The 17,988-nt window shown below is 40.0% G+C and overlaps 1 protein-coding gene across 1 annotated transcript; it reads right to left on the bottom strand.

The window, feature by feature from the left end:
- Nucleotides 1–12,356: 12,356 nt before the first annotated feature.
- On the bottom strand, nucleotides 12,357–12,901 carry LOC108300171 (guanine nucleotide-binding protein G(I)/G(S)/G(O) subunit gamma-5). Its single transcript, XM_017522831.2, has one exon. It carries the CDS (start codon nucleotides 12,804–12,806, stop codon nucleotides 12,600–12,602), a length of 207 nt encoding a protein of 68 aa, XP_017378320.1. The 5' UTR covers nucleotides 12,807–12,901; the 3' UTR covers nucleotides 12,357–12,599.
- Nucleotides 12,902–17,988: the final 5,087 nt, after the last annotated feature.

Below are 17,988 nucleotides of genomic sequence, written 5' to 3'. Positions count from 1 at the left end.
GAGTGGAGAAGCCCGAATGGGACTTCTGGCACCGGATTTTATAGACAGGCTTGAGGCGGTGTGTGATTTACATAGGGCCCATCGATTGGATCAGGTGTGACCTTTATATAATGCACAGGGAAACTGGCTGCCCCACTCTAATCTTATTGTGTAAATGGGGTCTTTGCCTGGCTGTTTCTTACTGTACATGTGGCTGGCATAGAGAAGGGAAGATGGAGCCACCATTTTGAACATTCCTAGTCGCAGGGAGCCTTTTCCTATTGGCACAGCTACCAGCATTCATCCATGCAAGCTTCCAGTTTGCTTGTCTATATTTGCAGCTCAATTTTACAGGCCGCTCTTTGTTAGAAAAGCAAATGTTTTACAGGTTGCTTTTCATTAAAAGGAAAACCTTACAGGATGTCATTACCCTCATTATTTGCCTAAGTAATTCCTTTTTAACTCCTATATCACTGTGTTGCCCAGGCTGGTCTTGAACTCCTGGGTGCAAGCAATCCTCCTAACATGGCCTCCCAAAGTGCTGAGATTACAGATGAGCCGCTGCACCCAGCCTAATAACACAAGAATGCCTTTTATCATTATCATTATTATTATTATTTTGAGACAGGGATTTGCTGTGGCACCCAGACTGGAGTGCAGTGGCTCAATCTCAGCCCACTGCAGCTTTGACCTCCTGAGCTCAAGTGATCCTACCACCTCAGCCAGTTCAATGATAGGGTTGCTTCAGAACAGAAAGCAAAGTTGAGAGCTGGAGGTGGAGGACCCTCAAGACATAAAAGGGTGCCAGAACTCTGTAGCTCCTGCACTTCCTGAGACTTACTTCTCAACTCTCTGTTCTTTGGGAGAGGGTGAAATATAGTTTCAGGGGACACGCCTTACATTGAATTCCAAATTTGGTGCTAGTGTATAGTAAGAGGAATTAGGCCTACCTACCATTCAAGACTTAGTGTCAAATTATATTGTTTCCCTGCTAAGAGCTACCTGGGGAAATACAAGAGGGAATGGAAAGGAAAGGAGTACGTAGAAGAATAGAGTATTCCAGGGAGGCTGAGCTACTGGGAGATGGGGACCTAGTTCTTGCTGTTAATCCATTAACTTCTCTTTCTTTCTTTTCCTGATTTTAGTTAGCCTTCTTTCTAGGAATTTTGTTAATACTGAGGATTCCGTTTTATTTTTTATTTTCACTCTTGCCATTTCCCACTGCTATCTTTGTGAAAAAGAGCTTCCTAGAGTCACATCTTAATCTATATTAAAGTCCTTCTCTTTTTCTTTTTTCATTTTTGCCTTTAGCCTCTTCCTTTTCATTGATGAGTAAACTTTTAGTTTCTATCAAGTGAGATAGATAGTAGAATAATTGAGCTAAAATGTATCAGAATAGCGATAAAAATTTGCATATAAGGACACATCCCAACAAAGCCCTAACTGAAATCTGTTTTGGTACATCATTAAAAACCACTTTTGGGGTGCTGAGCCCATAGTAGATACTGAACAAGGCCTTGATTGGTTGAGATTAGCAGGACAATGGGACAACGTCTTTCATCATGTTGCTTCATGTCTAATGCCAGAATGTTATTTGAATTTTTTTTTTTTTAAAGAGGGGGGTTTCACCGTGTTCGCCAAGCTGGTCTCAAACTGCCGGCCTCAAGTGATCCACCCACCTCGGCCTCCCAAAGTGCTGGGATTACAGGCGTGAGCCACCGCTCCTGGCCTATTTGAATTATATTTACTTTACCAAATGATAATTTATGACATGTAATAATAGTGTGGAAGAAAAATAAAAATCTCAGGACTCCAAACTCATTATGCCAAAGGAAAAGGTCAAGCTTCAGAACTAGGTCACACTAAACTCCTTTCTATTTTGTTCCTAGATAGCTACAAAGAGAAAAGGCTACATATTTCCCTCAAAATTTACTCAAAAGGAAATTATTTTTTCTTTTTTCTTTTTTTTTGGATGGAGTCTTGCTCTGTCCCCTGGGCTGGAGTGCAGTGGCGTAATCTCGATGCACTGCAACCTCCGACTCCTGGGTTCAAGCAAATCTCTTGCCTCAGCCTCCCAAGTAGCTGGGACTACAGGTACCCACCACCACACCCAGCTAATTTTTGTATTTTCAGTAGAGACAGGGTTTCACCGTATTGCCCAGGCTGGTCTCAAACTTCTGACCTCATGATCTGCACGCCTCAGCTTCCCAAAGTGCTGGGATTACAGGTGTATGCCGGGCCATCAAAAGGAAATTGTTTTTTGGGTCCCAAGATCTTTACCCTAAAACAGCTTCATTGAATGTCACCCTGACAATGTAAATTAACAGCTTCTCATCACAGGCATAGGAAAAAGTCATCCCTCTGCTCACCTGAGACAGATGCATATTTGACTGCTTCCTCTACTCTGTTTATCATATGTAAAAATGCAGATCCATCAGCATGAGATGAATGCATAACTGACTATTCCTCTATCCCCTCCTTTTCCATGTAAAATGTGGATTCAGTGAATGCTGATCAAAGACTCAAAATATACAACCGTTTGGCCCTTTTATTCCTTCCTCTTTTTTTCTCCCTCTTTTTACCTTCCTCTTTCCCCTACTATTTGCTCTTTCCCCTTTAAATATTGCAATCTCAGGCCTGATGCACTGGCTCATGCTTGTACTTCCAGCACTTTGGGAGGCTGAGGCCAGTGGATCCAGCCTGGGTGACACAGTCAGACTTGGTCTCAAATAAATAAATAAATATTGAAATCTCACACCTTATTTGGAAAAAGAATGGGTCGTAGATGTTTTTTGTGGTTTTGTGCTCCTTTTCTCCAGGCACATCCACAATCTTGGCAAAATAAACCTCTAAAATGATTGAGACTCACTTTGGTCACTTAATTTGATTTACATTTTCTTTGATTTACAGTTCTTTGATTTATAAGAAATTCACATTGCTTCTTTTAAAAATTATTAAAAATGAAAATATTCCCAAGTTGAAAACATATCACTATCTATCATCTATCTATCTATCAATGTCCTATTTCAAGGCAGCTAGACTTATTTAAGGGAACTGAATAATTCAAAAAAAAGTGGCAAATCTTTTTATTTTTGAGAAAGAGTCTCACTCTGTCACACAAGCTGGAGTACAGTGACACAGTCTTGACTCACTGCAACCTCTGTCTTCTGTGTTTATGTGCTTCTTGTGCCTCAGCCTCCCGAGTAGCTGGGATTACAGGCACATGTCACCACACATGGCTAATTTTTGTATTTTTAGTAAAGACAGAGTTTCACCATGTTGCCCAGCCTGGTCTGGAGCTCCTGGCCTGAAGTGATCCACCCAACTTGGTTGCCCAAAGTGGTAAGATGACAGGTGTGAGCCACAGCACCAGGTCAGATAGCCATCTTTAATATTGTGCTCAATCTCTTTCCAGTCCTCTCTCTCTCTCCCGTGTGTGTGTGTGTGTGTGTGTGTGTTAAATTTCATGCAGGGGAATTAGTCTTTGCCAATAAGAATTTTGAAAGATAGAAGTAAAAAAACTCTATTAAGAACTGCAAAATAAGCCAACTAATTTAAATGCACATTGTTAGTAAACTGTAAACAAATATCTTGTGAAACTGTTAGGATTTTCATTTTCACAGTAAATTTACTATTAGTTTATTTAAAAAATAATTAATTTTTTTTTTAAGACAAAGTCTTGCTCTTGTCCCCCAGGCTGGAGTACAATAGCACAATCTCAGCTCACTGCAACCTCCACCTTCCAGGTTCAAGTGATTCTCCTGCCTCAGCCTCCCAAGTAGCTGGGACTATAGGCACCTGCCACCACGCCTGGCTAATTTTTGTATTTTTAGTAGAGATGGGGATTTCACCATGTTGGCCAGGCTGGTCTCGAACTCCTGACCTCAGGTGATGTGCCTACCTCAGCTTCCCAAAGTGCTGGGATTATAGGCATGAGCCACTGCGCCCAGCCAAAAAAATAAAGCAAAGCCTTTGGGGTCTATGTTGTTTTAATAGATGTATTTAAATAAAATTAATAAGATTTGGATGGCCAAAACATTCAGAAGCAAATGTTATAAGAAAATCACTAGATCATCTATATTACACCTTGTGGTGTGACCCAGCATTAGATAATGCACAGAGAAGTCCAGGGATCCACTTTTCACATACGTGCTCTATAGGACTGGCATTGGCAAATGAAAACCACAGTGTAGCATCCATCCAGACTCTTCAGAGATGATGCCCAATTGTGTCATTTTCAAAATAACACAGAGGCGTCCCTCTGTTAAACTATTAAGCAAAGGGGCAACATGCTGGAAACATACTCAGCCCCTCAATCTCTTGTTAGTATGAATGCGTATTAGCACTTGACAAATATTGAATGAATGAATGAATGAATGAATGAACAAGTGACGTGAAATCTCTACAAAAGATATACATGTCCATGGAGAAAAATTCTGAGTGTCTCTTTGCTGTTCTATTCAGTGCTTGACAGAGTGGGTTGAAAATAGATTAAAACTGATTCATACCAAAGCCTAGTTCCCACTTCAATCCTTTTACGAAAAACCCGGCTTTCTCTGGAGTTGAGCTGCTACTGGTAACAAATTTCTCAGAAACCTAGCTGGCACTGGCACTCTATATATAAACAGAATGTGTCAACAAAACATTTTAATTCCAGCTCTAAAGTTTACTCCATCCATTCATTTGTTCATCTGTTTAATAAACATTTATTCATTGCTTATTTTGTACCAAGTACTGGTGATATAAAGTTAGAAATCATATTTCCCTGTCCTTAGGGAAAACAAGACACAAAAAGTGGCCACAACAAAATAACGAGCTAAGCTCAGTAACAAAAAGAAGTACAGAAAGCACCAAAAGGAGAGCAGGTCTTAGCTCAGGAACTAGATGTCATGTAGCAGTGGAGGAAGGAGCGAAGAAGGCAGAGGAATCAAATGACCCATCTCAGAATGATCATAGAATTTTTTCCAGAAGCAACAATTAATCCTTGAGTATGCTGACTGGAAGTCAGAATCACAGATGACTCAATTGATGACCAGAAAGTCACAAATACCCAGGTAAGTATATGCACAACCCCTGAGGACTTGCCCACACCATCAGGTTAGCAAGAAAGGGCCAGAGATGATTCAGGCAAATCCTGTCCTACAAAAGGAAGGAGTCACAGATTTCATCTCAGGCACTGAGGGTACAAGGAGGTGGCCTGACTTTAAGCCAAAGTGAAAGGTTCAGTAGTAGATGGAGCCAATGCATGAGATATTGAGACACCCAGAATGAAAGGCAGCACTGGATAGAGCCTCTGTTTAGGATGCTACCAGGGTCCTCTGCATTCACCCTAATCTATATGCCAGTGATCAGCAAAATGCAGGAAGGATGAAGGATGAAGTGATAGGAAAGGGTAATAGGTTTGCCTGGTAGAGAAGGCATCAGTGTATACATTCATTCATTCACTACAAATTCATCATATGCCAGGCACTGTACATGGCCCTCGTGATGTTAATATTCCAGTGGGAAATAATTTCAGAATGTGATAGGAGTAAGTAGGCAGGTAAGCAGGGGACTACTTTACATATGCAGTCAAAGAAGCCCTCTCTGAGGAGCCAATATGTAAAAGTGGAGAAGAAACTAGTTACACAGTGAGCTGAGACAAGAGCATCCCAGGTAGACAGAACATCAAGTTCTGAGATGGGAAAGAGCTTGCTTGCACATTCTAAGGCTAGAAAGGAGGCCACTGTGCAGGAGAGGGAGTGTGGTGCAAGGTGAGGCTGGTGAGGCAGGAGGAACCAGTGAAGGCGGCTGTGTGCACTAGGGTAAGGAGTGGGGATTTTAATCCACAGACGCTGTTTAATAAACATTTTTCTCTATCCAATAATGGGTAGGAAAGAGAAAAATAATGATTTAGGAGCATGGATGGAAAAACAATGGGAAAACAATGGGAACACTCGAATACCTTTGGAGAAAATGAAAACTGGTATCATCATTTGGAAAACAAATTGCATTAGCTACTAAAGCTGAGGATGTGCATGCCCAACACATGGAAGCTCCGTTCCTAAATGGAGATATCCTAAAGAAACTACTCTATTAGTCCATTCTTGTACTGCTATAAATAAATACCTGTGACTGGGTAATTTATAAAGAAAAGAGCTTTAATTGGCTCACAGCTCCACAAATTCCAAATTTGTGTGGCACCAAATCTGGAATTCAGTGTAAGGAGTGTCTCCTGAAACTACATTTCACCCTCTTCCAAAGAACAAAGAGTTGACAAGTAAATCTCAGGAAGTGCAGAAGTTACAGAGTTCTTGCATCCTTCTATGTCTTGAAGGTTCTTGAGGGTCCTCCACCTCCAACTCATCTTTGCTTTCTGTTCTAAAGCAACCCTATCATTGAACTGGCTGAGGTGGTAGGATCACTTGAGCTCAGGAGGTTGAAGCTGCAGTGAGTTGAGATTGAGCCACTGCACTTCAGTCTGGCTGCCATAATTCTGCTAATCTCAAAAGGGGGATCCACAGTACAGGAAGCATGATGGGGGAGCAGGCACGTCGCATGGCTGGGAGCAGGAGGAAGAGGGAGAGGTCTGGGGAGGTGCTACACACTTTTAAATGAACAGATCATATGAGAACTCACTCACTATACAGTACCAAGGGGGGATGGTACTAAATCATTTATGAGAAACCACCCCTATGATCCAATCACCTCCCACCAAGTCCCACCTCCAGCATTGGGGATTACAATTCAACATGAGCTTAGGTGGAAACACAGATCCAAACCATATCACTCAGGTTTACTCAATGAAACAAAAACATACTTGTGCAGGAAAAGTATAAGGAAATGCACAGGAATGCTTGATATCAGGTTTTGGGTTGCCACTTACCACTGAAGTTCTATGTGATGGTGAGAGGAATACAGGGGCTGTGACTATTTCTTAAGCAAGGTGGTAAGTTCAGGGGTCTTCATTAATTATTTTATATATTTTTTTAATATCTGAAATTTCTCTTTTTATATTTAAAAGACTAGCCAGAAGCAAGCAAGGAAATATAAAAAGGAGACTAGAAGCAATTACTGGGGAGAAGCAATATTCTGTGCATCAGCAGAGGCTTTAGTTGAATTCTTCAAAGTGAATCAGGCCATCAAGATTGGAACTTTGTTCTTTTCTTCTTATCCAAAGAACAGATGAATTTTCTTTAATACAAAGTATATCTTTATTTTTTAACTCCACCCTTACATAATTCTCTAGAGATGGAGACCAGATTTTGAACTTAACATGCAACCTAGAAATTCTCTACCTGAGTTCATTCAATTCATCGATTATCTGGAATGCACACAGATAATATATCTCTGTCTAAAAAGACGTGTTACATTCTTCTGTGTTTACACTACCTGATTTCTTTTCCCAGTGCCCAAATCAGGCAGGGATACTACATACTTCCATGTACTTTTAACCCAATTCCACAAATTAAAATGAGGTTTTGGGAACTCCTCTGGGACCAAAAGGTGATACTATTTTTTACCAATTCTGTAACAAAATATGAGCCAGATGATAGGATAAAATAATTCTCCTTCATACTCATATATTGCTTATAGTTTGAGTCTCACAATACTGCAAATTTTCAGCAAAGATATTAAGACTGAAAGACAGTAAGTGACTTCTTAGGTCTCACAGCTAAGTCCCCAGTGGAGGTGGAAAGTGAGCCCAAGTCGTCTGACCCCATCAAGTATTCTTCCCTCTGATCCTCATCAGGGCTCACTTTGCCAAGGACCAGATCCTAGAGGGGGCCAAAGAATATATCACTTGGTTAGACTATCCCAGGGTGAGTCTCAGCTCTCCATCAACTAACTGTGTGTTCTTGGGCAAGTTACTGAACTTCCCTAATCTCAGTTCTCTCAGCTGTAAACTGAAAAAGGTCAAATCAACTTCTTAAGGTTATAGTATCTCAGTCGATCCAGGCTACTATAACAAACTACCATAAACTGGGTGGTTTGGGTAACTGGATAAATGTTTAGTTAATAAACATTTTTTACAAGTTTGGAGGCTGGAAGTTTGAGATCAGGGTGCCAACATGATCAGGTTCTAGTGAGGGCCTTCTTCTGGGTTGCAGACTCCCTATTTCTCATTAACTCCTTACTTGGTGGAAAGAGAGCTAGAGATCTTTCTGGGTTTCCTTTCTGTAAAGGCACTAATCCTATTCATGAAGGCTGAACCCTCATGACCTAATCACCTCCCAAAGGCCCCACCTCCAAATGCCTTCACATTGAGGGTTGGGATTTCAACATAGGAATTTGGGGAGGAACACAAACATTCAGACCATAACATGTAGTGACGATTAGAGAGAATCTGTGGCCTGCTGTAATCTGTGCTTAGTGATGGAAACTACTGTAATAATTACAGAGACCCCAGCCTCTCACTGACACAGTCCTTCTAACCAAACCAGGGAATGAACTCACATTTCTTCTGGGGCTTCAAGAAAATAGAAATAATTATAAAGGCCAGGTATGGTGGCTCATACCTGTAATCCTAGCACTTTGGGAGGCCGAGGCGGGCGGATCACTTGAGGTCAGGAGTTCAAGACCAGCCTGGCCAACATGGTGAAACCTCATCTCTACTAAAAGTACAAAAATTAGCTGGGCATGATGGTGGACACCTGTAATACCAGCTACTTGGATGACTAAGACAGAAGAATCACTTGAACCCGGGAGGTGGAGGTTGCAGTAAGCTGAGATTTCATCATTATACTCTTCAGCCTGGGTGACAGAGTGAGACTTCATCTCAAAAAAAAAAAGAAAAGAAAATTTATTACTGATCATCTCATATTTCTTGATTACAAAAATAATATATTAAAATTTAAAATGTATGTAAAAGTTTACTTTTGATGACCTTAAGGCTCTGTGTTCAAAAAAAATCCCTTGATTTACAATTATTAGCACATAACTTATCAAAACATGGCAAATTTTGATAAAAGTAAAATTTCAGTTGAAATGTATGATTCACTCTCCTTAAATTTGTTTGAACTCAAAGAATTACAAACCACTTAACATATATACTACCCAATCACTAGGATCACTGATTTTCTCAACGTGGGCCTCTTGGGTGGAGCCTTGGGGGGTTGTGCACCTGGCACTGCCCCTCAGTGAGACACCATGGCAAGCGGTCTGCCTTTCTTTGTAAAAGTGAGATGAAGAAAGAGCCTACATCTTCATTACACACACAATCTCTGTCTATTCACATTTACAGAAGGCATGAAACTGAGCCCATGGGAACTGATGCCCTACGAAGCCTTTACCCCTGAAGGTTCTCAGACCCCCAGTTTGAAGATAATTAGACCACTCCCAGAGGGGAAAGTGTCAGCTGAACATCCAGAGAAAAGTTAACAGATACCCTACATTTTCCTACCCTCACAAGGTACAAAATGGAGGTTCTTTCTGATCATGAAGCAAAGACCATTGCACGCACGTGCGTGCGCGCGCGCACACACACCCACACCCACACCCACACACACACACACACACAATAGGTAGGAAAACTTTATCCTCTATCACCTGATGTCCTAGAACATGGAACATGAGAATAAACTGATGATGGATTAACAGGAGAAAAGTGTATTACACATGTGCAAGTGCCTGAGAGAGAGCAGGAGACAGGGCAGGAAGGAAGGAGAGATTTCCCAAACGGCTAGGGGTAAGAATTTATTTGAAAAGGGGCTTCAGTGGGAATATGCGAAAGGTTCTGAGAGTCTTGTTTATACATTCTTGGAATGTCACTTTGTTAAAGGTCAATTGCTGCTCTGTTTGAAGACTCTCTTGCAGAGGGTAGGGAGTGGGTCATGGCAGCTGAATTCTCAGGGAGCTTTGATTTAGTCAGATATGGGACATGGAGATAAGATTTCTTTCTGCATCTCCTGTACCTAAAAAATTTTCAAAGACCCTGTGGTCTGTAGCCTTACCACTCCGAGGGTAGCCTTTGAGCAGAAGCATGGGCATCATGCAAGAGCTGGTCAGAAATGTGGAATCTCAGACCCCCGAATCAGAAACTGCATGTTAACAAGTTGTCCAGTAGAAGTGTGTGTGCTCGCTGTAAGTTTGAAGAGCACGGATCAGCATCTAGTAGTTCTCTGCCTGCACATTAGAATCACCCTGAGAGCCTTTCAAATACCTATGCCTGTAAAATTGGAACTCTGCCCATATAATTGATAAAATTAATATTAAATTTTAAAATATAATAATGGGGGGGGTGCGGTGGCTCACGCCTGTAATCCCAGCACTTTGAGAGGCCAAGGCAGGTGGATCATGAGGTCAAGAGATTGAGACCATCCTGGTCAACATGGTGAAATCCCGTCTCTACTAAAAATACAAACAATTAGCTGGGCATGGTGGGGCGTGCCTGTAATACCAGCTACTCAGGAGGCTGAGTCAGGAGAATTGCCTGAACCCAGGAGGCGGAGGTTGCAGTGAGCCGAGATCGTGCCATCGCACTCCAGCCTGGGTAACAAGAGCGAAACTCATTCTCAAAAAAAAAAAAAAAAAAAAAAATGTGATAATGGTTTTGTGGTTATTTTTTAAGGGTGATTCTTTTTGATACACATACTGATATATGAATAGAATATGATATTTGGGAATTACTTCTGAATAATTCAGCAGGGGAGGAAAGAGGAAGGAAGTATCAACAAGAATGATTTGACCATCTTTCAAGCTAGGTGAGTGGTACATGAGGATTCATTATATAATTCTCTCCATTTTGATATGTATTTTTAAATTTCCATATGTTTAAAACACATACATATATTTCATATTTCTATATATACACATACTTCTACACACACACACAGCCTGGTTCCGCCACCAGAGATAACAAATTTAAACTGGTTGGGGTCGGCGCAGTGCATCACATCTGTAATACCAGCACTTTATTTATTTATTTATTTATTTATTTTTTGAGACGGAGTTTCACTCTTGTTACCCAGGCTGGAGTGCAATGGCGCGATCTCAGCTCACTGCAACCTCCGCCTCCTGGGTTCAGGCAATTCTCCTGCCTCAACCTCCTGAGTAGCTGAGATTACAGGCACGCGCCACCATGCCCAGCTAATTTTTTGTATTTTTAGTAGAGACGGGGTTTCACTATGTTGACCATGATGGTCTCGATCTCTTGACCTCATGATCCACCCGCCTCGGCCTCCCAAAGTGCTGGGATTACAGGCGTGAGCCACCGCGCCCGGCCATACCAGCACTTTAGAGGCTAAGGCAGCAGGATCACTTAAAGCCGGGAGTTTCAGACCAGCCTGTGCAACATAGACAAATACTGTCTCTAAAAAAATAAAAATAAATTGGTTGGGGTGGAGATGGGTTTGTCATTCCCCATCCTCCAAGTTTATTAGGGTATAATCAATAAAATTGTATGTATTTACAGTATACAACCTGATTTTATATATATACAACCTGATAATCTTTATATATTTTATATACATATAAAATATATATATATAGTGAAATGATTACCACAATCAAGTTAGTTAATATGTACATCACTTCACAGTTAAAATGTTTTTGTATGGTGAAAACATTGAAGATCTACTCTCTTAGCAAATCTCAAATATTTAATACTGTATTATTAACTATAGTTACCGTGTGTGCATTAAATCCCTATAACTTACTTGTCTTGTAACTGAAAGTTTGTACTTTTTGACCAACATCTTTCTCATTTCACCCACCCCAAAATTCCTGGCAACCACCATTCTACTCTGTTTCTATGACTTGGACTTTTTCAGATTGCTCAAATACATGATCAGATTTCAGATCATACAGTATTTGTCTTTTCTGTCTGAACTGTTTCACTTAGCATAATGCCTTCAAGCTTCATCCATACTGTCACAAATGGTAAGACTTTCCTTTTTTAATTGCTGAGTAATATTCCACTGTATCAGTATATACCACATATTATTTATCTGTTCATCTGTCAAAGAACACAAGTTGATTTCACATCTTGGGTATTGTGCATAATGCTGCAATGAATAAGGGGGTACAGATATCTCTTCAGGATACTGATTTCATTTCCTTTCGATATGTACCTAGAAGTGGGATTGCTGGATTATATGACAGTTTTTACTTTAATTTTCTGAAGAACCTCAATACCATTTGCCATATTGGCTGTACCAATTCACATTTCTACCAACAGTGCACGAGGGTTCCCTTTTCTCCACATCCTCATCAATAGCTGTCTTTTGTTATTTTGTTAATACTTGAGAAAAACACCTCAAGTAATGTGATGCCTGTGTGGCTGTTCTTTTTATTTAGGATTTCTTTGGCTATTTGGGCTCTTTTTTGTTCCATATAAATTTTAAAATAGTTTTTTCTAATTCTGTGAAAAATAACATTGGTAATTTTTTTTTTTTTCCTTTCATACTAAGTTTTATTGTATGCTGCTGCCAGTGTATATAAAACAATTACCCTTGTGAAATAGAAATTCATGAAAATTCAGAGAGGTAGATGTTAAGGACTGACAGAAGTAGAAGTTTGTATATTATGTATGGCACAAGTGTTACAGGGATAAGCTTTTGTACAGGCTTCAAATGGAGCTCTCTTGAATATTCACTGGATCATAAGAAGTGGTTTGGGAAACCTTTTAAAGATTCATTTTACTACAAAAAGGAACAGACTTTCTGGGGTCTGAAGGGATTTGTACTTGAAGATACTCCAGTCAGCAGAGGATCATGTTGAGCATTCTGCAGACAGAATTGTTTCAAGTCTGCAGCTGCCTGGGAAACTTTTACGCGGTTGAGCCCGGCCTCCAGCCGGAGCTGTTGAACCACTTTCTTCATAGCGGCGACGCTGGAGGAGCCAGACATGGTGTACTGGAGGGCCGGGCCGATTCGTGGGTCGGTAGGTGGTGGGCCGTGGGTCGACAGGGCCAGACAAGTGAGCTAACATTGGTAATTTGATAGGAATTGCATTGAATCTGTAGATTGGACAGCATGGACATTTTAATGATACTGATTCTTCTAATCCATAAGCATGAAATATTTTTTCCATTTGTTTGTGTCATCTATAATTTCTTTCAGCAGTGTTTTTCAGTTCTTGTAGAGATCTTTCCTCTCCTTAGTTAGATGTATTAATAAGTATTTTTGTGTTGGGTGTGTGTGTAGCTATTGTAAACAGAATTGCATTCTTGATCTGATTATCAGCAAGAACGTTACTGGTGTATAGAAATGCCACTGATTTTTGCGCATTGATTTTTTTTATATCCTGAAAGTTTCCTGAAGTCATTTATCAGGTCTAGGTGTCTTTTCATGGAATCATAGGAATTTTCTTTGTGTAGAATCATGTTATCAACAAAAAGAGATAATTTGACTTCCTCTTTTCCTGTTTGAATGCCTTTTATATCTTTCTCTTGCCTGATTGCTCTGGCTAGGACATCCAGTACTTGCTAAATAGGAGTGAGAGCGAACGTCTTTATCTTGTTCCAGTTCTTAGAGGGAATATGTCCAACTTTTGCCCATTTGGTATGAGTCTCAGTCTCATCCAGGCTGGTGTGCAGTGGCAGATCTTGGCTCACTGCAAACTCTGCCTACTAGGCTCAAGTGATCTTCCCATCTCACCCTTCTGAGTAGCTGGACTACAAGCACATGCCACCATGCCTGGCGAATTTTTTGTATTTTTAGTAGAGATGGGGTTTCACCATATTGCCCAGGCTGGTCTTAAACTCCCGGACTCAAGCAATCCACTGACCTTAGCCTCCCAAAGTGCTGGGATTACAGGTGTGATCCACTGCACTTGACCTGAACTGCATGTATTGAAACATCCTTGCATCCCAAAAAAGCCCACTTGATTGTAGTGAATTTTCTTTTTGACGTGCTGCTGGATTCAATTTGCTAGCATTTTGTCGGGGATTTTTCTATGTTTATCAGGAATTGTGCCTGTAGTTTTCTTTTTTGCTGTGTATTTGCCAGATTTGGGTATCAGGATGACACTGGTTAAAAAAAAAATGATACTTGTTTCACAGAATGAGTTAGAGAGGAATCCCTCCTTTTTTCTTATACTTTCAGTAGGATTAGTACCAGCTTTTTGTATATCTAGTAGAGTTCAGGCATAATTCCATCTGGTCCAGGGCTGTTTTTGGTTGGTAGGTTTTGTTACTGATTCAATTTTGTAATTCATTATTAGTCTGTTCAGTGTTTCAATTTCTTCAGGGTTCAATCTAGGAAGGTTGTGTGCTTCCAGAGAATTATCCGTTTCTTCTAGATTTTCTGTCTGTGCACATGGAGATGTACATAATAGTCTCTGAGAATCTTTCTGTGGGATTGGTTATAATATCTATCACCTTTGTCATTTCTGACTGTGCTTACTTATATCTTTTTTTTTTTTCTTTGATAATCTAGCTAGTGGTCTATCAATCTCATTTATCCTTTTAAAAAAACCAACTTTTCATTCTGTTAATCTTTGAATGGTTTTTCAGGGTCTCAATTTCACTTAGTTCTGCTCTGATTTTAGTTATTACTTTTCTTCTGCTAGCTTTGGGTTTAGTTTGTTCTTGTTTTTCTAGTTCTTTTAGGTGTGACATTAGGTTTTTAATTTGAGATCTTTATCTTGATGTAGGTTAGTGCTATAAACTTTCCTCTTCACACTGCTTTTGCTGCATTCCAGAAGTTTCAGTATGTGTCTCTATTTTCATTTGTTTCAAATAATATTTTGATTTCTGCCTTAATTTTGTGGTTTACCAAAAAGTCATTCAGGAGTAAATTGTTCCATTTTTATGTATTTGTGTGGTTTTGAGAATTCATCTTGTTATTGATTTCTATTTTTATTCCACTGTGATCCAAGAAGATGCTTGGTATTATTTCGATTTTTTAAAATTTATTGTGGTTTGCCTTGTGACTGAGCATGTGTTTAATCTTAGAGTATGTTCTTTGTGCATATGAGAATGTACATTCTATGGTTCTTGGGTGCACTATTGTTTTTTTTCTTGGGACAGGGTCTCCCTCTGTCACCCAGGCTGGAGTGCAGTGGCATGATCAGGGTTCTCTGCAGCCTCAGTCTCCCAGGCTCAAGTGATCCTCCTGCCTCAGCCCCTATCCCAACCCCAAGTAGCTGGGACTACAGGTGTGTGCTGCCATGCCTGGCTTATTTTTTATATTTTTAGTAGAGACAGAGTTTCACCATATTGCCCAAGCTAGTCTCAAACTCCTGGGCTCAAGTGATCTGCCCACCTTGGCCTCACAAAGTCCTGGGATTACAGATGTGAGCCACTGTACCTGAGGGAAGTACTATTCTTTTTATTTTGATTTATTTTTTTAAAGATGGGGTTTCACCATGATGGCAAGGCTGGTCTTGAACTCCTGACCTCAGGTGATCCACCCACCTCGGCCTCCCAAAGTGCTAGGATTACAGGCGTGAGCCACCGCGCCCGGCCGGGAGTACTATTCTTAGAGCCCAAAAGAAACAACCTGGCTGGTCACAGTGTCTTGTGCCTATAATCACAGCTCACTGGGAGGCTAAAGTGGAAGAATTGCTTGATCCCAGGTGTTTAAGACCAGCCTGGGAAACATAGGAAGACCCTGTCTCTAAAAAAATAAATAAATAAAAATAAACAACCTAAATGCCCACCAACTGATAAAATGTGCTATACTCATATATGGAAATATTATTTTGCAATTAAAAAATGAAGTGTTAGTAAATGAAATATTGGTGAACCTTGAAAATACACTAAGTGGAAGAAACCAGCCACAAAATTCTACATATTATATGATTTAATTTATATAAATTGTTCAGAATAGGCAAATCTGTAGATATAGAATATAGATTAGAGGTTTCTTATGGCTACAGGGTTGCCAGGATAGGAAAGTGATAGCCAAAGGGCACAGGCTTTCATTTTTGAGTTATAAACATATTCTAAAATTGACTGTAGTAATTGCAGGGGCTTGTGTTAGGTAGGACAAAAATGTTCTAAAATTAGGTGGCAGTGATGGTTACACAAACCTGTGAATATACTTAAAAACATCAAATTGCGTACTTAAAATGGGTGAATTAGCATATGAGGCATGTGAATTATGTTTCAATGAAAAAGTTCTGAAATGATCAGGCACAGTAGCTCACATCTTTAATCCCAACACTTCAGGACAGTGAGGCAAGAGAATCGCTGGAGCGGAAGAGTTCAAGAACAGCCAAGCAACATAGTGGGGCCCTGTCTCTATTTTTTTAAATTTCAGAATATTTTTCACTATTATTTTTCAAATATTTTTTTCTGATCCCTGCCTCCTCTAAAATTCTAATTATCTGTAAGTTATAGCTCAGAATGTTGTCTACAGGTCACTGATAGTCTGCTGATTTTTCAGTCTTTCTTCCATTTGCATAGTTTCTTTTGTTCTCAAGTTCACAAATCATATCAGTATCTAATCTTCTGTTAAGCCTCAGTAAATTATTCATATAAAAGATTGTATTTTAAATTCTAGAACTTTCACTTGGTTCTTTTTTTAATATCTTCAGTTTCTCTTATTCTATTCATATTTTTCTTTAAATATCTGACCACATATATATAAACTTTTAAAATCCTTGTCAGCTAATTCCATCATCTTTGTCACTTCTGGTTGGTTTCTTTTTTAAATTAAATTTAATTTTTTAAAATGTTTAAAATAGAGACAGGGTTTCCCCATGTTGCCCAGGCTGGTCTCAAACTCCTTGGCTCAAGTGGTCCGCCTACCTTGGCCTCCCGAAGTGCTGGGATTACAGGCATGAGTCACCACCTAGCCTCTGGGTTGGTTTCTGTTTACTGATTTTTCTTCTGTCTAAGGTTCATATTTTCTGCTTTTATGTTTAGTCATTTTTTTACTGGATTAACACTGCAAATTCTACATTGAGGAATGTTGAATTTTGTTATTTTTGTCAGTGGATCTAATACTTTATTCTGTGAGGCTGTTGGGTTACTTCTGGATCACTGAGACTTTCAAAGTGAAAAAGTTTTAAAATCATAAAGGAAAACTTTCTCGACTGGGCATGGCTCACACCTGTAATCCCAGCACTTCGGAAGGCTAAGGCAAGAGGATTGTTTGAGCTCAGGAGCTGGAAACTAGTCTGAGCAACACAGCAAAATCGCATCTGTATTTCTAATTTAAAAATAAAAAAGTAAAAAATGCTTTAAAAATTATTTATATTGTTTCCCTACTCACACTGTACTTCTGATATCAAATGTGTGTGTTGAGGGAGGAAGGGTTCCCACGCTAACCAGCTGAGTGTCCTAACATTCCACTCATTTCTATTAATAACACTATCTATCGGGAGTAAGTGTCAGATCCCACAAGTTAAGTATTCAGTTCCACAAGATTGTTCCCACTTACACCAGTTGCAGGTCCTGGACCACCCATACTTTTGACCAATCAGACATAAATCAGGGGTTCCCTTAACCCTCTTCTCAAGTTCAATAATTCGCTAGAATGGTTCACAAACTCAGGGATACACTTTACTTAAAATTTTCTGGTTTATTATAAAGTATACAATTCAGGAAGAGCCAGATAGAAGAGACAGATACATAAGGCAAAGTATACCTAGCTCGTGGGATTTCAGCAATACTCAAAGAAACTCCTGTGCAGATTTCTGGAGTTCTCTGCATAGCTCCCTCCTCTATAGCTGTCTGCCCTGCAAATTCCAAATCACCTTCTTAAACTCCAATCTGCTTCTTCAACTTAGTGAGATGACTGTACTCTGCTTGGGATTCCCTTCTCTGTACCTTAGTCTAAAAAGTGCCCCCTTGGTCAGGCTCAGTTGCTCACACCTGTAATCCCAGCACTTTGGGAGGCCAAAGCAGATCACTTGAGGCCAGGAATTTGAGACTAGCTTGGGCAACATAGCAAGACCCTGTCTCTACAAAAATTAGACCATATCAGAAACCAACCCTGGCCAGGCACAGAGGCTCACACCTATAACCCCAGCACTTTGGAAGGCCAAGGCAGGAGGAATGCTTGATCTTAGGAGCTCAATGCCAGCCTAGGCAACAGCAAGACCTCGCATCTATTAAAAATCAAAAAAGTTAGCTGGGTG

The sequence above is a fragment of the Cebus imitator genome, unplaced genomic scaffold, assembly GCF_001604975.1.
Source record: "Cebus imitator isolate Cc_AM_T3 unplaced genomic scaffold, Cebus_imitator-1.0 Scaffold25, whole genome shotgun sequence".
Classification (NCBI taxonomy): domain Eukaryota; kingdom Metazoa; phylum Chordata; class Mammalia; order Primates; family Cebidae; genus Cebus; species Cebus imitator.
The sequence above is the reverse complement of the archived record's forward strand: the minus strand, read 5'-3'. Positions and strand labels throughout refer to the sequence as shown.